We start from the raw sequence: 27,174 nt of genomic DNA on the forward strand, positions 1-27,174 counted from the left end.
CATAGTATTTATATTATTTATATCATTATCTACGCCTGTGCCTACGGTCTATGTGCTTTTGATATAAATTGTTCATAGTGATATAATTTATTTAATATTAGACAAGGTAATTTATATAAATTAAAAGGTAGCATGTTATAAAAAACGGCGATAAAATATTTCTAAAAATATATTTAAAATTTATAATTATTAATTCAGCATCTTGAGATGAGAATGTAACATATCTAATTAATCTAACTTACCGCCGTTTTAAATATTATGTTATATTATAGATGTTAGTTATTATATAATTCTAAAACTGATTTTTTACAATGAGTCGGTAGTTGAAAATTTTTAAGTTTTAACCAGTCTTAACTTAAATAGATGATTATAATTTTTCGCATTATCAAGTTGTACGAGTTGTTTAGCTCGACTAATGGGAAGGAATAAAGTTGAATTTAGTCAGTCTTAAGAAAATCGGTAATCTTATGCGTGGTCTACAATAGGCAGTAGCAGTAGTGGATTAAGAAGTAGGCGTAGAAATCAACCAGTCATAGTCGAATGTGAGGAGGATAATTAACTAAAATTGGTCGATTTCTGTGCCTACTCTTTAATCCACCGTTGCTACTGCCCATTGTAGACCACACATTAGTCGTACAAGTTGGCTGTTGGCCAAATTCATCAATTCCCCGATAAGATTTAGGATTATCAGCTACTCATTGTAAAATCAGCCTAATAATTTTTTGATCAATTTAAATAATAATCATTTTTAATAATAATTATTTGAAATATTTATATAGATGACACTGGAAAGTTTTCCTCGAGGAGGAAAAAAACCTGAAATTAAAAGAACGGCAGATGTAAGTACATAAGTAAAATTCAGTCTCTGTTTCTTTATTTCTGAATGAAATCTATTTTAATTTATACATTTTAATTTATATTTTAAGAAAAAAAATTAAGAAAATGTAATGTTTTATTTAACTTTCTGCAATATGAAATTTTAACCCTTCCATCGGCAGTAAGGGTTTTTGATAAATAGAAAAAAATTTTTTTTAATGTCCTCTCTGTATTATTTAAAAATCTGAAAAATATTGTATACCTATCAAAATTTTAACGAGTTTTTACAATCATATAATAGAAGTCTAATTGTATGCTATTTATATTTTGTATATTTAAATTTATCTACCAGAGTTCACAGTCAAAATATTGATGGTGCTTTTAAAGTAGAGTTGTGCTATATATTTCAAGATTACATTTACATAGAATATTTATGTATTATTTATGTTAAGTTTATATGTGAATAATATAGATAATATTTTTCATATTTCTTTTTTTTATAGATAACTTTTTATATAGATAATGTAAGCAATATAAAATATGTAAATTATTATAAATTGGTTAATATAACAAAAAATATAATTAAGTTTTATGACTGTTAACACATCTGACTTTAATATTGATAAATAAAAGTATATAAGCAAAATAGAAGTTTTAATACAATCTAGTGGAATGATAAGGAACATAGGCTTCGATGATCCATAGATTGTTTACATAAATGATACTTAAAGCATAATTTACATAGTTTATTACATAGTTTAGTATATTAGATATACATAGATTATTATATTTTAAGTATAAACATCATGTTTTAAAGACCTCTATGTTGTTTGTGGAGACTAAAAATGTGTATTTTTCATTAAATTAATATTTCATATATTTGGATATATATTAACATTTTTTATATCAATATTTTACTGGCATAGTTTTACATACAAAAATTTAGCTGTACAATGAATACTTTGATTTTAGCCATTTGAGGAGAAGCTTAAACCCAAGAAGCGTAAAATACAGACGAAGAAAAAAAATGACAACGTAATTGTAAAAGACATAAATCTTATAACTACTACTGCAGATCGATTATCTAAAACCATGCTACATGAAGGACTGATACTCCTTGGACGGGTTTCTAAAGTATCGGAATATGACTTAATAGTGTCTCTCCCAGGTGGATTCCTAGGAAGAGTACAAGCTACAGATCTCAGCCAATCTTACACGAATTTGTTGCAAGATATAATTAATGCAAGAGTTATTCAGTCGAATGAATTCAAACCTTTACCAGATTTGTTTAATCTTGGTGATTATGTAACATGTTACGTAAAAAGTATAAATGTTGAAGATAAATGGTTTTGTAGTTTATCTATGGAACCGCAATTAATAAATCAGAATGTTCATTCTAATTATCTTGTAAAAAATATGAAAGTGGTTTGTACTGTCAAAAGTATAGAGGATCATGGTTACATAATTGACATAGGTGTAGCAAATATTAGAGCATTTCTTTCTACTGAAGATATTGATAAGGGAAAACAATATTGTAAGTAACTAATTTTATATAATGAATTAGTATCACATTACAACATATTTTGTTAATATCATAAATTATGTAGTTCCAGGTACTCAACTTTTGTGTACTATCAAGGAAATAGAAATAGTAGATCATATGTCTGTTATTAAATTGTCAACTAAAAGAAAAAAGATTGACAACGCTAACGTACATAACATAGCGTCTTTAGATGTTTTAACACCAGGAACAAAATTGTCGCTTTATATAACAAAGGTGCTTTCTAATGGCCTGCAAGTTAGGTTTGGGAAAAATAGCGTTGGATATATAAATCGAATTTATTTAAATAATCCTTTATCTACATATGTAGATAATATGGAAATGATTGGCACATTATTATATATATTACCAACTGTAAAATTAGCGTACTTTAGTCTGTTGACTGATACATCTGAAAAGGAAAAATTACCTGTAGGCCATATTATAAACAAGGCCAAAGTTCTGTACAGAGAATCTAGCGGGATAATTTTTAAATTATCCAAATCTGGACTACGTGGATATATTTCTTTGCGAAGAACCGATGTTCCATTTCCTAAAATTCCAATCGAATTCAAAGAAGGTTCCACACATAAGTGTAGAGTACTTGCATATAGCTGGATGGAACACTTTTATGTCTGTACAATGGAAGAAGAAATTTTGAAGCAAAAATATTTTTCAGCTTCTGATCTCAGTATTGGCGATATCCTTACTGTAACCATTACACATATTGAAACATCTCGTGGCTATATACATGTACAAGCAGGAAAGATTTGGGGAACTGTTCCAATGGAACACATATCCGACAGCGGTTTAAGCGCTCTGCATAAATTGAAAGTCGGAGACAATGTTGAAGCAAGAGTCTTAGATACAGATAAGATTAATCAAGTAAAATTCACGCTGAGACAATCACTAATAAAGAGCAAATTGCCAGTTTTACATGATTTTGGCGAAGCCAAATGCGGATTAAAATGTCATGGTACAATCAGTATAATAAATAAGAATGGTATGTTAATAAGATTTTACGGAACGGTAAAAGGATGGGTCCCACGCATTACATTAAATAGTGATACGTATGATAGGAATTGGAATTTTTCCGTTGGACAGACAGTTACAGTGTGCGTTGAATCAGTAGAAAAAGATAAATGTAGAATGACATTAAGAATCGTTTCCGAAGAAGAGAAACAATCCATTAGCTTGTCGATTGGAGATATAATTGAAGGAACAGTGTCGGAATCGTCTATTAAAGGAATATATTTGAAGATACAAAAAGAAGATAACGAAAACATCATGACAGGTTTCTTACCATCGGGTCATATGGCTCCATGCATTGAAGTCGGTAGTTTACTGGCATCAAGATGCAGTCCTGGAGATGTAATTTCAGCTTTCGTATTTGCCACAAAACCGACTATAATATTGTCACGCACTTTTACGACACAAAAGAAATATACAAGCTTTGACTTATTAAAAGTAGGCGATTGCATTCCCTGCACAATTCGAGATATGTCGCAAGATGGCGTAAGAGTTATCTTGCCGATCGAAAATTATTGTAAATTTGGATTTGTACCATACAAGAACGTAAGCAATTTCGAGATGTTACATACAAATCAGATATTATTCGTTAAAATCACAGCTATCAATACGCGAGAGAAACAACTGACTCTAACATTGTCACTGAAAGATATATGGGACAGCCCATCTGAATTCGAAGTCAAGATGATGGCAGCGGTGGATGTCTTGAGTTTGTACTTGAGCAAATTATCAGAGCTAGCAAAAAACACTTTTTACGAGAACAAGCCGATCTCTTCGGCAATTTTAGGTCAAAAAGTTACTGGTACTGTCAAGAAGATAACTGAATACGGTCTAGTGCTTCAGTTAAGCAATCATTTGATGGGTACAGTACGCAAGGATCATTATTGCGGCAATCCTCAAGTGGGGGACAAAGTGTTTGGTACAATTCTGTGGAAAGATTATATCCATGAATTTGTCGACGTGTCTTTGCTACCGAGAATAATAAACAGCATTAGTTCGAAACAAAAATCACTAGCAGAATTACCCACTGGAATCGCACTAAAAGCAGAGATTCTAATGATTACTAAATGGTTGATACTTGTTCTCGTGAAACGTAACGGCGCAGGATATTTGGCGGCATTACCTGTCCGTCGACATGTGAATGACAATTTTCCCGATCTAACACCTTATAAAATTCACGCTAAGATTCGATTGTACGTTATAATGAAGAGAGCCGAATCTGATGTTATACCGATTTGTATGCTAAAGTCTGCATTTGAAATTCCAAAAAATATGATCGTAACAGAACTATCTTCTACGAAGAACAAACAATTGAAGAGAAAAAAGATGTCTGAGCGACACGATGTAGAGCTTGTAAATTCACCAAAGAAATCACCACTTAAGGAAGCTTCGAAGGAAGCTTTGAAGAAAGTGTCGAAACAAGTCCCGAAGAAAGAAAATAAGAAAGAAAATAAAATGGAAGTCGAAGAGGAGGAAAATAAAATAAAAGATATAGATGAAAATTCTCTCTCTGAGTCGGACGAAGATTCTGTCGATGAAAGTGAAATGAAAGTGAGTAAGTTAGCGGAACGATTGCATGTTTCGGAACTTGGATTTTCTTGGGACGACAAAGCAAAAGTGGCCGTTTTTTCTAATGTTGAAACGTCTAGCGATGACGAGCAAAAATTTGAAGAAGAGCTTAAACAAAAGAAGAAGAAAAAGAAACTGAGTGCAACTGAGCGACGGGAACAGGAACGACAGAAAGAACGCGAGATCCGTCAGCGAGAGGAAGCTTTGGTGAGCAATCAGGCACCCAATTCGATCGATCAGTTCGACAGATTAATTTTGTCGAGTCCTGATAGCTCGTTAGTGTGGCTGCAATATATGGCATATCATCTGCAAGCAACAGAGATCGACAAAGCGAGAGCGGTCGCAAGACGGGCAATCAAAACGATCAATTTCAGAGAAGAAAACGAACGTTTGAATATATGGAACGCATGGCTGAATCTGGAATCCAGATACGGCTCTGCCGAATCTTTGAACGATGTATTCCAGGAAGCTGTGAGGACAAATGACGCATACAAAGTATACATGCATATGTTGACCATACATGCGGATGCCGGTAGAAAAACCGAGCTTGAAAAATTGATAGGTACTGTGATCAATAAGTTCAAACAGGATTCCCAAACATGGACAGACTGCGGCGCCGCGTTATTGAAAATCGGCATGAAAGAAAATTCGCGCCAAATCATGCAACGGGCATTGCAATCTTTGCCTGCATCTCAGCGTAAGTACACATACACATACATATATATCGCTTTAGCTTTCACACACACACACACACACGCACACAGGGTGTGCCAAAAAATAAATTTGTAGATTTTTTGTAGTATTTTAAGACGGAAAGTCTAATACGAAAATGTCGAGGCTATGATAGTTATCAAATGGGAACAGTTTAAAAATTATGAATGATGGGGGCTAGAATTTCACGCGCTTAGGAACGGCAAGATGGTCAATATGAAAGTGCTGAATTTTGTTATCATTAAAGGAATGAAGTTCGAGAAAACATCTTCATCCCATCTTTCGTAATTTTTAAACTGTTTCCTGGACATTTTCGTATTAGACATTTCATCTTAAAATATTACAAAAAATTTGTCTATAAAATATTTATCACCAATTTTGGAACACCCTATATATACATTTTAGTATCATAATTTTATATGATTAATAAAATTATGGGATGTATTTGTGTATACAGATGTAAACCTGTTGATAAGATTTGCAAACTTAGAGAATAAACTGGGAGATAAGGAACGAGCGCAAACGTTATTCGAAAACGTCCTGAGTTCTTATCCAAAACGCGTCGACGTGTGGTCGTGTTACGTGGATTGCTTGATAAAATCTAAGGACATCGATTTAGCTAGGTACAAATTCTACCGTTTTTATAATGTATCGTGCAATATAATGAATATTTATCATTATGGATATATATATTTATTTCATGCTTAAGTTTTATGTTAGTTATTTAATAAATGTTTCGCTCATTTATAGAAAAGTGTTAGAACAGGCGTGTGTCCAAACGCTTCCACCAAGGAAAATGAAAATTCTCTTCATGAAATTCATCAATTTCGAGGAAAAATATGGTACGTCCGAGGCTGTAACTCGCGTACGACAGATGGCTACGGATTATGTGGAAAAACATATATAAGTAATGTTCTTTTTTTTATAAATAAATGTCGTTTTATGCGTATAACAAGTAGAATATTTCTTTACGTTACTATTCATCTAGAATTTCTCTTCATTTTTCTTCTCTTTCGCTTTCTCTTATTCTTTATATATATATATATATATATACACATATAATTTTAGTTCTTTATTTTGTTCTCCCCAAATTTTAGAACATATAAATGAAAGAGGAATTGAGCGCTAAACGTGAAGGTAACTTTGCTAATATCTGTGCGAGAGAGAAAACTATACATCCCAAATGTTCGCAATGCGTATGTGCCAATCAGTCGGCTTAGCTCGTTTGCCCGGAAGCTTTCCAATAAGTGACACTTTACTGCGTAAAGATCATTACACGTACGAAGATTGTATTTGTAATCGTAAACTAAGCAAATCGGCCAATTATAATCAAGCGTTTTAAAACATGAAATCGCAACTCTGATTGTCATTAGTTGATTTATTTGAGGCCTTATGATTACGACTAAAAATTTTGTACGTTTAATGGTCTTAAAGGGACGTTTACAATGATATTTTAAGGCGTAAATCTTAAACTTTAAGCTATAAAGAATTGACCAAAGTGAGGAGAATAATCGACTGTGACCTCTGTTACACGACATTCTTAATCGGGTTTAATAACATTCGTAGTTATGAAATTGGCCAATAGCTGTTTCCTGGAACGACTGTGATTGGCAATTTCATAACTACGGATGTTATTAAACCTAATTAAGGGTGCCGTGTAAATGTAGTCTATGATTACGTTTACACGCCTTGATTAACGCCGAAGTTAAGGCCATGGTACACACCTTCCGTAATAGTAATCATAAGACGTATCGTAAGAATCAGTCAGTTAGAATTAAGAGTTTAAAAAAATTCTCGACTGTGATTGGCTAATTCTTACGATACGTCTTAAGCTGGTTCTACATTAGTCGCACCGCAATGTCGCAAGCGTGTTGCAAGCATTGTGGTCCAATCAGAGTCGAGCTAGAGGCTACATTTAGACCGCGCTTAGTCCGCGACCTATACGATAGGTGTCTTTGTTTAACCTACAGGATAAACAAGGACATCTATTGTATAGGCCGTGGCCTAAATGCACGGTGTAAACGTAGCTAGAGTGATGCTGATTGGACCGCGACGCTGCGATGTGACTAATGTAGAACCAGCTTTATGGTTTCTGTTAGCCCGGATCTACAATAGGGTTGTAAGCCTTAAGCCATAAGAAATGGGCGAATCACAGTCAATTATTCCCCTCGGATGTGACTGTAATTGGTCAGTTTCTTACGGCTTAAGTCTTAAAACACCTATTGCAGATCCGGACTACGGAAGATATGTGCCATGGTCTTTGGCTGCGTTCAGCAGAAAAAGCAGCTTTGCAACTGTTGTAAAATTCTTTAATATGATTGGCTTTACCCTTAGTTCCTCATTGGATCTAAATGTATAAACCAATCATATTCAAGAATTTTACAACAGTTGCAAAGCTGCTTTCTCTGCTGAACGCAGCCATTATAACATCGATGTTAGGAAACTGGCCAATCACAGTCATTCCACTCTTCTGAGAAATAGCTATGATTGGCCAGTTTCATAATATCGATGTTATAATTTCGACGTAAATCGAACAGTGTAAACATAGTATATGATTGGTCAATTTTTTACGGCTTAAGGCTTAAAGCAGAACTTTCTGATACAATTTATTGTACATACCTTAAAGTAAGTCAAAGCTAAGTTTCAAATTCAATTTAAGGGCCTGCGCACAATGAAAGAAATAGGAAACAGAATAAGAATTTCAACCTATCAGAAACTGTGTATTCCACAATACATGATAGAATGAAATTCTTAAGGTGCATTCATATGCAAGCATCAAGCAGCGGAAGCAACAACCAATCAACGAGGCGATTTTTACAGTGGCGTAAAAAATATTTTTTACATCACTGCTCAAATCGCCCAGCTGATTGATTGCTGCTTGACGCTTGCATGTGAATGCACTTTTATTCTCTGTTCCCTATTCCTTTTATTGTGCGCAGCCCCTAAGTTGAAGATCTAGTAATGAGTTGGCAACACTGAGGAATATGAAATAAGATTTCAGGTTGTGTTAAATTCGGTTAAATTGACTTGTCTTAAGTGTTTAGCCGGTATGAAACTGTAAAAATGAATGAAAAAAATGAAAATATGATTGAAAATGACAATGGAGAGGGAAAGAAGGATTTGTGTAAGGAGCTAATTAATGGCATCACCTGCAGAGAGGATTTATATCAGTTTTTCGAACATAATGACCATAGCATCAATAGGATTCACTTTTCTAAGGTAAATTTTTTTTATAATAGAAATTTTTTTGAATGAATAAAATAAAAATAAAAGTATTGGTGAGATACGTAATTCTATGTATATTTAATAACTAAATCTTCTCGAATAAATGGATATATTTTACACACTAATAATTAAAAACAAATAATTGTACATTTGTCATTTTTCCAAATTTTTTTTATTTTTGGTTTCATATGCTTTACACATGAAATATTGCTGTGAAAATATTTTACAAATATTATTAGAGAAGGAACAAATATTAAAAGAATGGAGAGATATAAGGCCATAATTGCAGTATTGGTTGGGTTACAAAATAGGTTTCCCAAATCTATAAGGACGAACCATGTCAGCTTGGAGTTGATGAGGCAGGTCGTGGTCCAGTTTTGGGTCCAATGGTTTATGGGATCTCATATGCTCCACTGTCTCAGAAGCAACTGCTTGTTGATCTAGGCTGTGCTGATTCCAAGAGCCTGACAGAAAAGAAACGCGACGAGATATTTGATGATATCTGCAAGCATAAGGATAATATCGGCTGGGCGATCGAAGTAATATCGCCAAATGTTATTGCCAACAACATGTATCGTCGCACCAAAATTTCACTAAACGAGATCTCCATGATATCTGCTACAAACTTGATCCGAGAAGCAATCGAGGCAGGTGTGAATGTTGCTGAGATTTACGTAGATACCGTCGGCAAACCTGAGTCTTACCAAACGCGACTGAAAAACATATTTCCCAGCATCAAGATAATTGTGGCAAAAAAAGCAGACGCAACCTATCCGATTGTCAGTGCGGCTAGTATATGTGCCAAGGTGTTGCGAGATCACGCAATACGAGCATGGCGGTTTCGCGAAGGTGACGGCATCGAAACAGAATACGGCAGCGGCTATCCCAATGATCCAGTAACTAAAAATTGGTTGTCCGCGAACGTGGATCAGGTGTTTGGCTTCCCACAGCTTGTTCGGTTCAGCTGGTCCACTGCCGAACAGATTCTTGAGTCAAAAGCATTGACAGTAGACTGGGAGGAAACGGAGGAAACTTCTAACGAGCAAAAGATTTTAAAGTTTTTCGCCAAATCTTCAACTAAATCGTCTAACGTTCACATGAAAAAATATCCGTTCTTCGCTGAACGTTGTCTATCTAATACAACTATCTTATGATATTTACTTTATGCTGATTTCTTTCCTTCCCATTGTAGTCATTTAATAGGATTTTAAAGACCCTTAACTTAACATAAAACTTTATAGAAATTATTACATAGAAGGTGACCAAAAGTTTGGATACAGTCGAATATTTAAAAAACCAAGTATTTTTGAGAAAAATGTTTCAGACAAAAGTTGTAGGGTTTAAAAGGAACTATTTGCTGATCTTCAGTTTAACCCTTGGTCACATCGATTTTTTAAAATAGAAATCTTCATTTTTCATTACATATTCTTGTAGCTTATCTTGTAAGTGTTTCAAAGCACTATAAAATATTTTTTCGTTAAGTACTTTTTGAGTTACAAGGCTTGAAAGTTACAGTATTATGTGTCGGCATTAACATTATCTAAGATGTCCGACTATATAATGATTAAAACGTTTTAAATGTTCAGTTATGATCTTGATATCGTATGTTAAAATCAAGACTATTGGAGATTGTTCTTATTATCATTTTTACGTAAAAATAAAAATAAGAACAATCTCCAAAGACCTTGATCTGGACATATACAAAAAATACTTAATGAAAAAATCTTTTGTTATAGTGTTTTGAAAATTTCTGGAAACGTTTTGTTCAAAAATACATTGTTTCGAGGTATTCGATTGTATCCAGATTTTTCATTCACCATCTAGATTTTTATATATTTAGCTCATATATATATATATATATATATGTGTGTGTGTGTGTGTGTGTGTGTGTGTATATTCACAGTATTAGTTTTTATAATTAATCGGGACATGTAAGAGATATTAAGAATAAAAGTGGATTAAACGAATGTGTTTTCTTTTTGAACGTCAAACCAAAGTAGAGAGAAACCTGAGAAAGAACATGAAGGCCTTTTTCCTGTAATCGAAAATGCCTTGCGCACTATCACCCTCTGAAGAAGTGGATGTCAACTACACAACAATATCCACATTTTTGCGGTGCCCCTGATGAAAATAAATCTCTGAAATCGCTAAAATAACTAAAATCTGTCAAATTAAAGAGATTTCAATGATTTCAGCGATTTATTTCCAGGAGTATCGCAAAAACGTGAATATTGTTGTATAGTTAATATCCACTTCTTCAAAAGGCGGTAGTGCGCAAGATATTTTGCGGTTACAGGAAATAGGTCTTCATGTCCTCTTTGAGGTTTCTCTTTGATCAAAGGTATATAGAGGAAAGGCCCCTGTTATGAGATATCAAGTTCATTTTGGGTAATTGCTGGAAGTTTATAGGCAAAATTAAAAAAAATAATACGTTATTTTGAAGGGAATTTAATAAGCTTTAAGATACTGTACTGTAAAACTTAATTGTAAAATTTTTTTTGAAAATTAGAGAAATATAAAAAGTAAATCGTAAAGTCAGAAAATGGTGCTTATAATATAGAGATACCTTGAGAAATAGATAAAGTGCAAAGTACTTCAATATTGTAATTAACAAACTTTATTTAATGTTTCTAAAATACAAACAAACAGCCAGTGTGCGCGCAGAATGAGCATGCGATGCATTGTACCCAGGACTCGTCTTCAGGTAGTTGGAACCAAGCATCGCAGAAACAGGCACTCGATTAGCATAGATTATTTCATGTTAGAAGTATCCTGAGTATCTCATATTTCGAGTTTCACGTCTTACAGTTTTATGATCATCAAATATAACTTGTGTTATGCGTTATGCAAGAGTCTGTACTGTGGCCTTTCGGCTTAGGTTAAAGACGCGTTAAGGGGATCCTAAAGTCGTCTGTATTACCGGCTAAATCATAATTTTTGTATAACATTTACTTTTGTCCTGTTTTACAGATTCGAAAATCCTTTTACAGGATTAAAATATACGCATTAATACGTGTCTGTGAAGTGGAGTTTATGTTGAGAACGACAAAAAATGTCGAAATTGAAATCTTAAGAAAAATTTTTTGCTTTTATTAAGATGTGACCTCAAACTAGAGGTCGAAATTGAAATTGGATTGGAATTTAACCAATCAAAACAAAATTCATAAAACTTGAGGTTGATTTTCTCTTTTCTTATTGGTTAAATTCCAATCCAATCTCAATCTCAATCTTTAGTCTGATCACGCCTTTAGAGGATCTCTATCTCATAATAGGGAGCTTTCTTCTAATAAATATTCAACATTACTCTCAGTGTCTTTTATTATGATTTTATTAGATCGATGTACAGTACATTTCGGAAGAGATTTACGCAATTTACTAAAGAAAATATTTCTGCAGATTAAAGATTAACAATATCGTTTTTCTTTGTAACTTGATATTATAGCATGTTATTTTGAAACATTAAATTAAAGATAAGTATATATCGTCCGACTTAGGATTACATATATATGTATATAATATATATATATATATACACCATATATACAAGAGCGTGTGTCCTTACAGCTACCATAGATAAAGAGTGTGGCAAGTTTCATTTATGAAACCTCTACACATCGTGCCACCGTGATTAATTAATAATTAAAAATGCTTGGCGTGTGAAAAGTTCGAAAATCTTTGGTAAACACACACTACACAGTCACACATGTCGTACAATTATTCCTAGGATATTATCTCAATAACGTATGATTAATAGCGACTAGATCGTTAAGGGCTACGATATAGTGGCGAACAGACGATTTGTTTTGTTTGTGTTGCGTCGCTGCTTCTGCTTAATTGTATGTATGTATTAGAGTTTTTCGATTCGTGTTTATTTTATTGGTTTATAGGCACACGCGCGGCGTATAAGTTCAGTATCGTATGCGTTTTCTTAATTAAATATTTACCGTCCTCTTTCGCCCCCTCCCCTCCTCCAAGCAAATCGAATGTGCAATATATCGATAAATTATTCTTATTGAATAAAACATTATTTTTAGATATTTTTAAATATCTTAAATTTTTTAAACAAATATATTATAATATTAATTATAATATTATAATATTAAAATATATAAATATAACATTATAATATTAATTAATAAATCATTGTAAAACATCATTAAAATATTTTAATATCATAAGTTGTATGCAGATATCCAATTTGAAAATTTGTGAAGAATTTTTTCGTGTATAGTTAAATCGTTGATATTATATTGTCTTGAAACTCAGTTGTACATTGCATTTTATCGTATCAGACGTGGCACGGTTAATGAAAATTCAATAAAACGCGGACCCGCGCCATAGTTTGCATGGTAGATATGCGTTAGCCACACACAGATATGTATATTCAAACGAAGTGCACGCGCGTGTGTACCTGAAGAAAAATTGATTTATGTACTTTACGCATGAGTCGCTGCAAGCAATGTAAAAAGTCGCGACTCCGAATTTTCATGATAAACGATAGATCAATACATGGCAGTGCATATATATGTATAATTCTTCGATGAATGTGACAACGGAATAACGGGTCCGTCGTGCCTTTCACGCACTGTACGCGAGATATAATTCGTGTAATACGAAAATTGAACAACCGAAATTTTTCTCGCTGAAAATTTTCTCGGTAATTTTTTTATTATCCCTGGAAAAAAAAAGAATCTATCGTCCCTCTACAACGAAAACTCCCTCTAAAGATTCGAGTCGAAAGTCTAACATAATTCGAGAGATAGTCGTCTGTCTACAATTATTACAAGATCTCTAATTTCACTAATTGCAATTATAAAAAAATATAAACAACATGGATAATTTTATATTACGTAATCATATCGCGTTACGAGGATGGTTTCCACAGGCCTAGAGGATGAGCACGAAGGGCGAATGATATCTTCAATCCTTACCGCAGCATCAGTAATCCCATAATCACCAACATAACGCACGGTCCTAACGCTATACTTCCGCTCGCTGAAAAAGAAAAAGCCAGAATACGTCGCGTTTTCTGAAAGAGGAATATTTCATAAATATTCAAGAAAAATTCAAAGTTTGAACATTTTGAAATTGAAACTTGGTTAAGTGAGTTTGGCTAAAGCGATTTATGCTTAATGGCGCCAAAAAAATGGCTGAATTAAAAGAAAGTGACATAAATTCCGTATCCACGAAATTAGATTATTAATCTTTCGATCGCTCGCGTGTCTGTGATTCAATGTATTACAAAATTCCTTCCTTACTTCGGAGAGCTGTCCTTAAGGTTAATATTATATTCATCCGTTTTTTGTCATACGACAAGTTTTTCAAGCCTGTTGATTAGCTGCAGAACAAAGAGGTTCTCAGATTTCTCAGTCCTGCAGCCAATTAACACGCTTGAAAAATTTGTCGTACGACAAATGTAATATCAGTCTGAAGCTTGTTCTACAATAGGATCGTAAGCCGTAAGAAATTAATAAATCATAGTTGATTATTTTTGTCATATTCAACTATGATTGGCCAATTTCTTACGGCTTACAACTTGCGACCCTATTGTAGAATAGACATAAAGCGGGTTTTGCGCGAAACGAGTTACGCGTTTGCGCTTTGGCTTGCACGATAGAACTAAAACAGCGTATCAGGGAGAAATGACGTTGAGTTACTGAACTATCCGCGCGTCGGAACAAGCTTCGAGTTGGAAATGTTAAACCAAAAGGGTTGAATCTATTATTTCGGTCACTAAACTCTTTTCACATGGCTACAGAGCTTATAATAATTGCGAACTTGTAATTAATATTAAAGACTGAACTGTGAAAAACGTCAGTTTTTTCAACGGCTTGAAAAATAATCCTTTTTACCTTGAATAGGTAATGATTCTTCAAGACCAAATCTTCGTTTTAATTCTTTTGATACATTACATTAATATAATGTAAACAAAATGTCACTCGGAGAATGACATTTAAGAATCATTTATATTGGCTGTAAACTGATAACTTATGCTGCAAGCTATAAGAAATTGATCAGTCACAGTCGAATGTGAGGAGAACGAAGTCGATTATTCTGCTCACATTCGATTGTGAATGGTCAATTTCTTATAACTGACGATAAATTAACAGTTTACGGCTAGTATAAATGATCTCTTAATATTCTGATTAATTAAGTGCGAGAAGCATCTATTATGGTCAAAGTCAGGTATTGAAATAATACATTTATATACGGAGTGTTTGATAGGGTAACACCGCTAGCAATTTACGACAGTGGGTGGTTTTATCTCGATCGATGTGCGCTTGTATTTGGCGATAGGCTGTGCTATTCAGCGATCTTTAGAAATCAATATTTCCTTAAATATTACGAAAATAATAAAATAGTACAAGACTTTTCGATTCAGTTTAATCCGCTCTACCTGCCTATGAATGGTAGGTATTATACCTAATATCAAACACTGTACATTTAAATAAATTTTTCTCAGAAGTAGTGCCGATTACTTTCACACATAGCTTGCAATATAATCAAACTGAAATAATAATATTTCTTGCAATAAATTTTTTAGAGATTTTAAGATGCTAGTGACATCAAATCAATGATTTAATTTAATTTAGGGCGATTAGTATTAGTACAGTTGATTGTATTGCAAATCCGAAAATAATTGGCGCGCATATTTCTGAGATAAAATTTATTGAAATACATATATAGATGTAATATTCCAATATTTAATTGTGACCGTAATAGCCGCTTTTCATACTTATTATTAGTTGATTTAATTCATATAAACGATCCTTTTCTAAATAAATATTGTTTCTTAATATTTTTAATATTGTTAGAAACGTTATTTTAAACGAATTAACATTTAATTAATATCTAAATAATATAGTAAATTTAATTTTATTTGTCAGTTTTGACTTACAATTTCATCTCTTTATTTCTGACTAAGTATCGTGTTAAAAAATATCAAGAGATATTTAAATATTAATTTTGTAATAATATATTAATTTTATCTAATTATTGAGCTCAAATTTGAAGAGGGGAGAGGGAAGGATTTTCTTTTTAAATTTTGATCCATCTTTTTTTAGAGTAGTGACACGGGTAGCTAAATTAAAAGAAAAAAAATCTGTGTTCGTGCGGCGAAGCAGATATTTCGCCCTTACTATATGTCATTTACCCTCAGTCAAGGACCGCGGATGGGATTCTCTTTTTACCTAGGATGTGTTCGGCGTGCGTGTGCCCTTGCGCCCTTGTCTCCCTACTCTCCATTACCGGTATCTTCAGAGGCCTCTCACCCTCTATGCTGAGCTCATTCGATTTCCAATATATGGTATATATTCTCGCCAGGCATTTGATCTTCAAGTCTCCCTTCTTGAAGTGCTTCAAGCGCAGACGGAACTCTAGACCGAGTGTGGAAGTCTCCAGATCGTTCCGGTCTACGTCGACGGGGTAGGACTTCAAGAACTGCTGCTCGACCTAATCGAAGTGAAGAAGCGGGACTGTATATTCTCTCTCGATCTGAACGACGATGATGATGATGATAACACGGATTTCCTTAGTCAGAAATATTGGGTTGGAACAAAAGTTCGTAGTAGGTACTATTTCATTTGTATGTGTTTGTGTTTACATGTTTTTCTTAAATTAGACATTTATATGTTTTTATCATTAAAAAGAATGAAGTTTCTGTTTTAAGAATCTATTTTTTAATTGCGATACGCGATGATTTTTAACGGAGTTATGAGCAATTAAAGTCAAAATGTTCCTTTTATTTAATCTGCGATAACTCAGTAACAAAAATTCTTAAAACCATTTTTTAAATACGATTTTGCACGGAAAACTTTAAGCTTTCTCATGTTAGAAAGTCGAAAATTTTCTCAAGTTTTTCTTTTCAGATATGTAAAAAGCCCACAAAATGAGGAAAAAATTTGCCATTTTATCGAGAGAGAGAGAGAGAGAGAGAGAGAGAGAGAGAGAGAGAGAGCGCTCATAGTTTTCTATATATATGTAAAAAATAACTAAATTGACAGAAACTCAAAAGACATAATGACTTCTCGAAAGTAAAGATGCTAAGCTTTAAAACTCTTTTTTAAATTTAAATCATTTTTAACGAAATTATGGCTGCTTGAATTTTGAAGTTCGTAACACTACGAAGTTTTGTTCTAATCCAATATTTGCTAGCACGTAATCAACATGGTTTAAATCTTTTGCGGTATATTGACATGTCCTTAAAATTTTCATAATTAGTTTTCTGGAAGAATAGTGAGGCTAAAAAGATCCTTTCTTAATTCTAAACACAAGTTTTACTTAATGGAATAAAATCAGAGTGAAAATTGGTAACAAATCGATTGGAATATTAAACTCGAACGAAACAAGATAATATTATATTCATAATAAGCAATGATGTCAGCAAAGAATTAAGCAAAGAACAAATGGTAATCTTCTAAATACGCGAGATCATTTTAAGAATCATTTTAATATGTGTTCTTAAACTTAGATATATCTTTTTTCGTTTTTTAAATTAAATGTAATAACGTCGTCAGTACTTATCATCGTAAATTAAATACACAGCATTATCTGTCTAATCTACTTTGTTCCAGGAAAATTGACTCTCTTGACCCGCGAGCTCCTTGAGAGCACTACGTAAACTTTTAATATCGTTCAGCAGAAGATTGTTATCTTTCTCATTAAATTTTGTTACAACTTTTGTGATAAAAATTAAGAAGTATTCTAACATACGACACTAATTCTAATCATGATAATGAAATTATTCAATGCCTTACTGTTATACATACACACACGCGCGCGCGCGCATTACCTATAATATTTTTCGTGTTTCATGAGAATTTCATATCTTTTTCTAATTTATACGTTAACATCATAATTTACAGGACATCTTCTTCAAATACTGTAGATAAAGATTAACCAATAAAAAACATTTCGTATTTGTGTTGAAAACGATCCATTCAAGTCCTTATTAAAATTTTGTATTGATTTTTTAACATATTCGAATGTTATATAATTTAACATAACGTGATTTAAGTAGTTTGTATTAAATTGATATTCAGCATTTTTTAGTGTCAAAATAATACAATTTATGAGTAAATAAACAAATAACAAATAATATGTTTTAAATTCTCTACAGATGAATAAATAAAATATGTGTTAATTTAATATATCATAAATGTTAATTTTATTGAAAAAGACATGTTTCCGTAGTTTGTTGTTTATAAATTGTTAGTATTATCTTTTTGTGTTTATTTTTTTAAATAATGTTTTTGTTACCTTCTAACATATCTAGCTTGTGTTAAATTAACATAAATTTGAGTGGATCGTTTGAGACAATGTAAAATGTGTTAAATTCAACACCAATTTTCCAACGGCAATTCTATAATCTAAGATTATCAATTTTAACTCCGATTAAATATAATCCCGATTTTAATAAGTCACGATATAATGCCGATGCTGAAAGATTACAATCAGGCGGTTTTGAATGCGCGCGAGCGTCCGCTCGCAACCCCCGAAGATTAATTACCCCCAAGAACTAATTATTTGTTCGCGTATGAAAAATGAAAAAGCTTCGCACACACCATAGAATGCACTTTGTAAAATTAATTCTCGAGCTTTGTTAGCATGTAATCGTGGGTCAACGAGACTAACGGTCACGTTAGTGACCGTCGTTGCAGATGTGCGTTATTTTCGCGAAAGAACGAAATTCGCCATGATGAGAAACTTTTGACAGCGATTAAAAGAGAGGGGAAGAGAGGGGGGGGAGAGAGAGAGAGAGAGAGAGAGAGAGAGGAGAGATTAAGAGGGAAAAAAAGTGAAGGGTACCTGTTACGATATATTTTTTCTTTGTGATCGTATAGTAATATCCAATACGTTTTTATAGACGTAACTTCGTAGCACGATGGTATCACGATGGTAGTAAAACATGTTGTATTACGAAGAAAAAGTCTTTATTAAGATAGATGTGAAGGTTTAACTTTGTCACTTGTAGGAACATGTGACGAATATTTTAGCGTTAGAATTCGATCCGTGAAAAGTAAAATCTACTTGGATTTCGTTAAATTAAATATTAATTTAAAACTTAATTAATGTTTAATTGAAACTTTATTACTATACATATAAAATAGAATAAATAAAGAATAGAATTTTCGACCCTGTAATTAATTATTATCTCGAAAAAAATCAAAATAATATTGAGTTCTTTTTTATTCTTGAAAAATTGGAAAATAATTACAGAATTAAATACGTAACACATGATATAACGAAACATGTTTCTGATTAATAATAGTATTAATAACATGGTACAACTATTTTAGAAAATTCGTAGATAAAGCCTCTTCCTGTTACTCAACTGCATCGTACGTAAGCGTACGCGAATCTCTAGACTATTCTAAACGGATTTTCCGGGATCATGGCGTATCTCGGATGTTAGTGACGTTGCCGCGAATCTTTTACGCTTCCGACAACCTGAGAAGACATTCACAGTTGCGGTAAGCAGGCAGACAGAGAAAGCAAGGGAGAAAGAGAAAAGAGGAGAGAGAGAGAGAGAGGAGGAGGAGGAGGAGGAGAGAGAGATATGCTTCGTGTCTCGAGCACTCACAGGGTCGCCGTTGATGAACCAGCTGAGCGTGGCATGTGGCTTCGACCTCGTCGAAGTGCAATTGAACCGCACGACGTCGCCGACTTGATAACGATGTTTCCCGGGTCGCGCCGTGATAACAGGTTCGTCTTCCGGGAGGGCTGGAATTATGTAGATATACGTAAAACAATCTGCTATGACAAAAAGGATGTGATGTTCTTCGATTAGACAAAACGACCGGGCTTTTAACCTGCCCACTCGAATATTTTTGCGCAATGCCGCTTGAACCATAATTTTCTATAATTTGATTGCGGCGAGTTTAACTTGTTTACGTTTACCAATGTGGAAATTTTAATGGAGTAACACTTTACTGTGATTATTGCACTCGATATAACGCATTTAACTTTATATATACGCTATATGATAGATATATAAATGTGCGCATGATAATCGGTTATACAGGCGCAAAAATTGGAGCGATCGAGATCTTGTCCCTCGATAGAGAGAACAAATAATAATCGAATCCGTTCTGGATTAAAAGGATTGGATGGAAAACCAGTTGCGGATCTTATTTAGATTTAAACGGCTAAAGTTCCATACAGTTGTGCTATAGAAATCTTTTCAATCGATATTTTTCATACGATATTATTAATCAAGTGTTTAATTTGTGAAGAATGTTGCGCAAGCGTTGGTAATATTCGAGTTAGGAATAATTGAAGATGAGAAAGTATGAGCAGATTTTACGTCAATGAATTTAATGTTCATGAGGAAATTGTGATAAATAATTGAAAGCGAATATCGGTTTCGAGTTTGTCATGTCTGCGATTGAAGAAAAGCGCTTCGCTTTCAGCGTACGATGATAATAAGATAATTAAGACTTACGAAAAGTGTTTTAAACGATAAGTCGTAGATGCATTACCGTCGCAAGACTGAATCATCAGTGATTCGTCACTGGTCGTAGGTCGATATTTTTGAGGGATAGTTAATGTTCCCTCTCACAGATCAAAACCAACGCGACGAAATTGACTCTTTCGAAGGTGTTAGAACTGCGATTTGTTTTAATTCGCGCGTAAAGTGGCTTTTGAAATCTTTAAAGCCGTTAAAATATCTAATCCCACGGTAGAAAATCTCTCTTCTTCCTTTTTTTCTTCTTGAACGTGAAATCGAAATCCCTTCATCAAATGACACGTATAAATCTTTGTCTCGGAATTAAACCGTTCCAAGGCATATCTCACGTAGGCTACACGATAAATGTGATAAATCTCTTCTTCGCGGTTTAATTTTAATTCAAACATGAATAAGATCATGATTAGTCGGTACAATTTCTCTTTTTTCTTTTCGGTTGACCGTGATAACATTTGCTCGGATAATGAGAATCGACGAAGAAGAATAGTAGCGCCGCCTCGTGAAGCTAAATCAACGATGCAATATCCCAATGTTTGCGAGAGGCCTGGATTGCCATTATTGCGCGATTTCTTTGAAAGATAAAACTCTTAATTAATACTAATCTGCTCGCCGTCGCTTCTTACCGATTACCGTCATATCCGAATGGTCGGAAACGGTCTGGAAAGACGGTGCCTCCGCTGAAACCTCGCATCTGTAGCGTCCCGTGCTCATGAGGTTCACGGAACGAAGGACGACCATTCGTTGAGTGGATTCGTGAACCTGAAAGACAAAAAAAGAGATGCATCCAAAAAAAAAAAAAAATTCTGCTAATAAGCGGGAAATTCCTCTTAGAATTTCCTCTAAGCAAAAAAATCTTACATAAATCAGGCACGTGTATTTATAATATGTATTCATCTATAAAAATAAGGATACATGAGCTATGATCAAAAATAAAATCCTCTATAGAAAATTCTATTATAATAACTCGAATAGCCTTTTGAAATAAAAGGATATACAAGATACTGGCACGTTTATTTGTTAAAAGAAGTTTGTCATTTATATACTACCGTAATTACGCGTGCATGTTAGTATGTGACATGCAGGATATTCTTCTAGCATTAAGAGGATTGCAATCTTAAATCCAGCACCTTATAGTTATACGAAATTCCTCTAATTTGTACAGTATCTTCTTGAGACCGTACATAATGGAAAATCTTGTGACATTAACACAGAACCGCTAAATGGCAGAATATTTTTTTTGAGTGTAACATTGCGATATAACGGCCAATTCGTCATGCTGTGAAAACTCGCAAACTGACTCGATAAAATATATGGACACAGAATTAAAATCTTCCTTAATATGATTTGTTTATTTTATTGACTAAAAAAATAGAACAGAAAAAACTACCTCATAGAATTACGTAAAATTTCAATTATTTCATATATTACGAGATGCATCTCAAAAGTAAGTTTCTCTATCATAGGAAAAAATTAGTTATATTATGCATTGTAGAAATTGTTTTGGAGTATGTTGACAACATTTTTTTCACTTACAGTCTCCTTTAATTGCAACCATAATTAGCTGAACAAATTTGAATTAAAAAAAACGCCAATACAAAACGTGTCCGACTGCAAACTACGTATACCTAATGATAATTCAGTTTTGACTGCAAGAAACGAAAGTATTATAAATATTCATCTTCAAATAAAAAAGTCTTTTTGAAAAAGCTTTTTGAAAGTGTTTTTGACGAAAGTTTTTTTGTTTCATGAATTCTTATTCAACAAGATGAATATAGGATTTATTGGCATAATTTCGTTGGGAATATTTTAGTCAACCACCAAAGATTTTCTTCAACCGACTGATTTTCACCCATTTTCTGCGCTAAAAATATTTGAGTGATAAAAGTTGTGACAGCGGTGATGAAATTAAAGCTGAAGTGAAATCGTGACTCCAATTAAAAAATATGTTTTTTCATACCACTGACATTAAAAAACTGGTGTCACGTTACATGTTTCACAATTTCAATAGTGACTATGTTGAGAAGTAACTTAAGGATTAAGTTAAAAAAAAGAAATAAATTTATTGTCCTATTATAATTGTCCTACCTCTTATTTTATTTTCCTACCTAGTTTCCTAAGGAAACTTACTTATGGGATGTTCTTCGTACTATTAAATTACTTTTTCGACAATGGGAAGTTTTCGCAATATCATGTATCCAGATACGGTGAACGGTCAAATCACGTTATTTAGTGGAAAGTTGTGCACGCGCAGTTCGACTTTTCACTAAATAACGTGACTTTAGCGTTCATCGTATCTGGATACATGATATTGCAAAAACTCCCTAATGTCTTTCCATTAACTTGCGTACAAATTCCGCATTTATAATGTTATTTCCGAGGATTAGATTTAATGCCTAGTTTTTATGCTGTCTCTCTAAATCTTGATAAATGAATGAATACAATTGAGAAATATATATATTCGTCCTTCGCACGAAATGAACGTCCTTCCGACAACTTGTGTCGTTCCGCTGGTAGCCCAGTGAATCACTCATCATTTTCGGGCACAGAACTGGGCTCGCTCCAACTAGTTTTCATGCCGCGGGGAAGATGGAATTTTTTCGTATCACTCAATGGTGTGGAAAACCGTGCGCGTGATATAGTCGGCGAGGAATTGAAATTATTGGAAATATCATTAACCTAAAAGAGGGAAACCGCTACTAGAAAGGGGGGGTGGCGAGGAAGAGCGACCCCCTTGGGATCAATTTGTAATGCGTTATCTTTTGTGACGACGACGACGACGACGACAAGGACGAAAGGTAATTTTAGATGTGCCGCGCGGTGTGATGAAGACGCGCTTAACGAACAACGTCCCCACATTAAATTAGTGAAGAAACGCGGGGTAGAAACAGGAGAAAAGGGATAGAAGGAGAGAAGCCGGGTCATCGTCGTCAGCATCCCCACAATTTTCATCTCCGCGCGCTGGGAGAGCATTTCACGATTCATTATACTAATCGATGTAATTATAAACAGCGATAACAACCGGGTAGACCGATAATTTCTAAGGGCATTCCCGAGCGCCAATCTCGCGCGGGTGATTAATGTTAATATTAAGGCTCATTATGATCAAGATCGCGTACCGGTGGTCGTCTCGTCTTTGTTTATTCGCCGCTCGGCGCGCATAATGCAACATTAATCCGATGTCTTGACGTGAATGAAAAGCCATTTTGGTCGCGCGTGCCCGAGACGAGAATATTTCGGGAAAGCTGCTCCTGCATGCAGTATTTATTTATTTATATAGGAATGGAAGCTAGTTCCTTTTGCAAACGTCGCTCACGACTGACACATGGACGTCTCTCTCTCTCTCTCCCTCTCTCTCTCTCTCTCTCTCTCTCTGTGGTAATGTTAATTTAGTTTCAAATCTCTCTCTCTCTCTCTCTCTCAGAGATTTGAAAATAAAATTTCGAAAATGAGACATTACTACAATGTTTATTATTGTCGAAGTCAGCATCTGTTTTTATTATTTCCATCGCGTATGATGCATGCACTTTTGTGCGTCACTTGTGTTGTCAATCACACGCTCGTATTCTCAAATTAGTTCACGTTTTGCTCTCCTATTTGTTTTCCGATTGGGAAAAATATCAGAACGCGCGATTTATTTTTAAACGACACAAATATGAAGGTGGACGTGATGGGATAGTTCTGCCGTTCGAGTACAGAGTTTAGATTTTGACTCCTCGTGATTGACGCGCATTTGAGAATTCGAGTCCGTATGATCGAAAGTGGGTCAATCATGCCACTTGCTGGGAAACACGTCCATCGGGAATTCTAAACAGGTGCGGAATCAAAACACCGTGTACACTACAGAAACTTTCTTTTCCGAGGCTTCAATCGTCCACGTGTTTAAGGCGATTCACGACGGTCAATCGGGCTGGACGTATCGGACGCGAAGCGTGAGAATTGGATAAGGATTCAACACGAGAGTGAGCGGGAAATTGTAGCCGAAGAATGTCCCGATCTCTTTCTATTCGAAGATTTATGCCATTCTTATGCCGGATCCTTTCAATTTTGTTCGTCGTAAAGTGCCAATGTTGAGGAATGAGAAAAATCTTCGCTTACAGAACCCGTCTTAATGTTATAAAAAGATTACATTTCCGAGATAAATTTCATATAGATTAGGATTTTGATTCGTTCTTTTTATTATTAAAGTTTAACACAAAAACCAAAGAGAGAGTGTGAAAGCAGTTAGTTATCCTTACGACTGCTGAGACACCGGGTTGGAGGAACACCAGAACAGGTGGCTTCTCCTGGGGTACGTATCGGTAGAATTCGTTGCCGTCCTTGTACCACTTGACCGAGTACAGCTTCTCGCCGTCCAGATTAAAGTTGCACTCGAGGCTTACATTTTGCCCGAGCACCGCGTGCTGCGGCACTATCAGCTCCAGCATCCTCAAACCGTTTGTTTCTGCAACACATATAGAAAGCGGATGCGAGATCAGAGAAAAGGCGCATGAGTGTATACGCTTGTGTTGAATGTTACACGAGACAACGAGTTTTCAACGAAAAGATCTTACTTAAGAAAATTAAACTAGACACGGGTAATTGGAGTAACAGTTTTCGCAGCTGTTTTTGTAGAGCTTAATTTTACTGTTGAAAACAAATATCAGTTAGAGGAGTAATAGTAGTTCGTAATTAAAACATCAAAAGTGAATAAGATATATATTGTCGCATTTAGGATTCACAGCATTCTAATTTATTTCATGCGTTAAAAAAGATCAATGTATCAATGATATTCGTTATTTAAACTTTAACAAATAAAAAGAATTTTATTGTACGCAAAAAGACAAAAAAGTGAAATTCTCTATAATTAGTATAATCTATATCTTTCATGCGTTATTTCTTTTCATGCCTTGAATTATGTTTAAAGTCAGAAATTGTACTTTAATGTATTTTAAACATGTAAAAATTATATAGTTATATGCATCGCTGATCAAATATTTAAAAACATATGATGGAGCATGAGACTTTCTTCAAATGAAAAAAATTAATTAATTCAAGCGCGTGACTCTAGAAGACCGCGATCCCCTTTTATTAGATGCGTGGACGTTCGGGTGACGTCATTCGAAGAGGGAAAGAAGATCAAAGAAGCCGCGAGAGACATTGCAGCGATGAGGGTGAATAAGACGTGCATGACGCGCGTATCTTTTCTGTGGATGCTGCAACGATTCGAATCACCGGGAATATTCCGCGAGAATATGTAATCCACCGAAATCTATCGTGTGTAGGAAATAGAGAGAGAAAGAGAGAGGGGGGGAAGGGAGGGAGAAACAATCTGCGACGAACGCGTCGACGGAGCTCAAGAGTAGAAGGATGATGACGATAACGTCAGGTAAACAGGTGGTTGCTGCGAATAACAAAGACGTCTACGACGTTTATAAACAAGGTATTAATTTCTTGACACGCTCTTGTTCGTGAGCAAGGCGAATTAAATGTTTATTTCGAATAATGGCACGATATCTCTTGCTTATCAATGACACATCAAGTATTATTAGGCGAAAAATAGAACATTTTACTTAAATATATAATATTTTGAAATGGCTTTATGAGATATCAGTCAATGATATTTTTGAATGAAAGTAAAAGTTGCATAATTTTCAAATATTCTTAAAAAAAGATTAAAAGTTATAATAATAGATCGAATGATTGTTAGAGAAATCTTAAAATTATTAATTAATTCATAACTTTTATATAATTCTGATGATACATGTATAATTGATGGAGTTAAATAATGAAAGGTTTTTTTAAATTCGATATTCACAACAATATAGAGGCTCCTGAACCGTATAGATTTTGATTTGATTCTCACCGTATAGATTTTTAGGAGAGACGTCAATAATACGACAGCGAAGTCACTTCAAGGCACTGGCTTAGAGTTTCCAGTGCAACGAGTTAAGTGAAAATGTACTTTTGATTGCCGCCTTTACGGTGGACAGAAGATAAGTACAAGGGATAAACACATAGGAGGGAATAAGTGCGAGCATGGGCGCCGCGCCGTCGGAATTTTTTCCCCAACTTCCTTGCTTCTTCCCATGATTATTTCAATTATCTTGCTAATAGCGTACGGTAAAATTTCCTGCTTCTATAACAAGAGTTCCATGAAAATTATAATGAAGCGGTATTTCTCACAACTAGACTTTTTTCATCTCGTGGCACCATGGAAAACCAAGAAGACTGTATCTCGACGCTCATGACCGCGTCGTGCAATTTCTGGAACGACAAGGGATAAGAAATAATTCCTGCGCTTCGTTACGTTCGCGCATTACGAAGACGAGAAAACTAGCTTATAGCTTCCGGCAGGATGACCATATTTTCCTGCAAGTAGGACAATATAGCACGGTGAAACCAAGAGACAATTTCCAGAATTGAAAACTTCTATTAAATTAAATTATGGAGGATTAAAATTAATTTAACTGATAAATTAAAAAAAAGACTTTTCATCTCCATAAATGTAGACGACAATACGTAAATTACAGAATCCATTTTCTATTAATTATACACATTCCTTTTCAAATTCTTCTTAGAAACTCTAAGGACAGAATGCAAATCTCTAGCGAAATGCAGTCGTATTATGGCAATGTGACGCTGCGTAATATGGATAATCGTGAGAGTCATTCATATTGCATGTCAAAACGAACAGTCGAATTCTCACGCGTGTCCACGCGTATTTACCCATACAAAAGATCCATAGAAAAGAAGTACGTGTTACTTCGAAAAAAAAAAAAACTTGAGTCATTCTTTTTTTCGGTTTTTGCCATTATATATGCTCCATTTAAAACGGAAT

At 34.3% G+C, this 27,174-nt stretch overlaps 3 protein-coding genes across 5 annotated transcripts in view; 2 read left to right on the top strand and 1 right to left on the bottom strand.

The window, feature by feature from the left end:
- Positions 1 to 8,709, top strand: Rrp5 (Ribosomal RNA Processing 5). 2 transcript variants are annotated; one of them, XM_018458664.1, is made up of 7 exons: positions 780 to 839; positions 1,789 to 2,350; positions 2,424 to 5,651; positions 6,123 to 6,288; positions 6,416 to 6,572; positions 6,763 to 6,802; positions 8,660 to 8,709. In XM_018458664.1, the coding sequence occupies exons 1-5, from the start codon at positions 780 to 782 to the stop codon at positions 6,570 to 6,572; spliced, it is 4,173 nt and encodes a 1,390-aa protein (XP_018314166.1). In that variant the 3' UTR covers positions 6,763 to 6,802; positions 8,660 to 8,709. The 2 variants fall into 2 exon arrangements, with proteins under 2 accessions (XP_018314167.1, XP_018314166.1); XM_018458665.1 differs by lacking the exons at positions 6,763 to 6,802; positions 8,660 to 8,709 and adding an exon at positions 1 to 106.
- Positions 6,926 to 10,137, top strand: LOC108729511 (ribonuclease H2 subunit A). 2 transcript variants are annotated; one of them, XM_018458668.1, is made up of 3 exons: positions 6,926 to 6,943; positions 8,667 to 8,884; positions 9,202 to 10,137. In XM_018458668.1, the coding sequence occupies exons 2-3, from the start codon at positions 8,729 to 8,731 to the stop codon at positions 10,042 to 10,044; spliced, it is 999 nt and encodes a 332-aa protein (XP_018314170.1). In that variant the 5' UTR covers positions 6,926 to 6,943; positions 8,667 to 8,728; the 3' UTR covers positions 10,045 to 10,137. The 2 variants fall into 2 exon arrangements, with proteins under 2 accessions (XP_018314170.1, XP_018314168.1); XM_018458666.1 differs by lacking the exon at positions 6,926 to 6,943 and having other exon boundaries at positions 8,158 to 8,884.
- A 2,945-nt stretch (positions 10,138 to 13,082) lies between these two features.
- LOC108729482 (uncharacterized) overlaps positions 13,083 to 27,174 on the bottom strand; it is a 134,377-nt gene continuing 120,285 nt past the window's right edge. The window contains exons 2-6 of the mRNA XM_018458627.1: positions 24,593 to 24,798; positions 20,981 to 21,116; positions 19,473 to 19,612; positions 16,081 to 16,342; positions 13,083 to 13,885 (exon numbers count right to left, since the gene is read on the bottom strand). Coding sequence (XP_018314129.1) covers positions 13,818 to 13,885; positions 16,081 to 16,342; positions 19,473 to 19,612; positions 20,981 to 21,116; positions 24,593 to 24,798 — 812 coding nt within the window. The 3' untranslated portion in view covers positions 13,083 to 13,817. The remainder of the gene's footprint in view (positions 13,886 to 16,080; positions 16,343 to 19,472; positions 19,613 to 20,980; positions 21,117 to 24,592; positions 24,799 to 27,174) is intronic.

The sequence above is a fragment of the Mycetomoellerius zeteki genome, unplaced genomic scaffold (genome assembly GCF_001594055.1).
Source record: "Mycetomoellerius zeteki isolate Tzet28-1 unplaced genomic scaffold, Tzet1.0 scaffold74, whole genome shotgun sequence".
Classification (NCBI taxonomy): Eukaryota; Metazoa; Arthropoda; class Insecta; order Hymenoptera; family Formicidae; genus Mycetomoellerius; species Mycetomoellerius zeteki.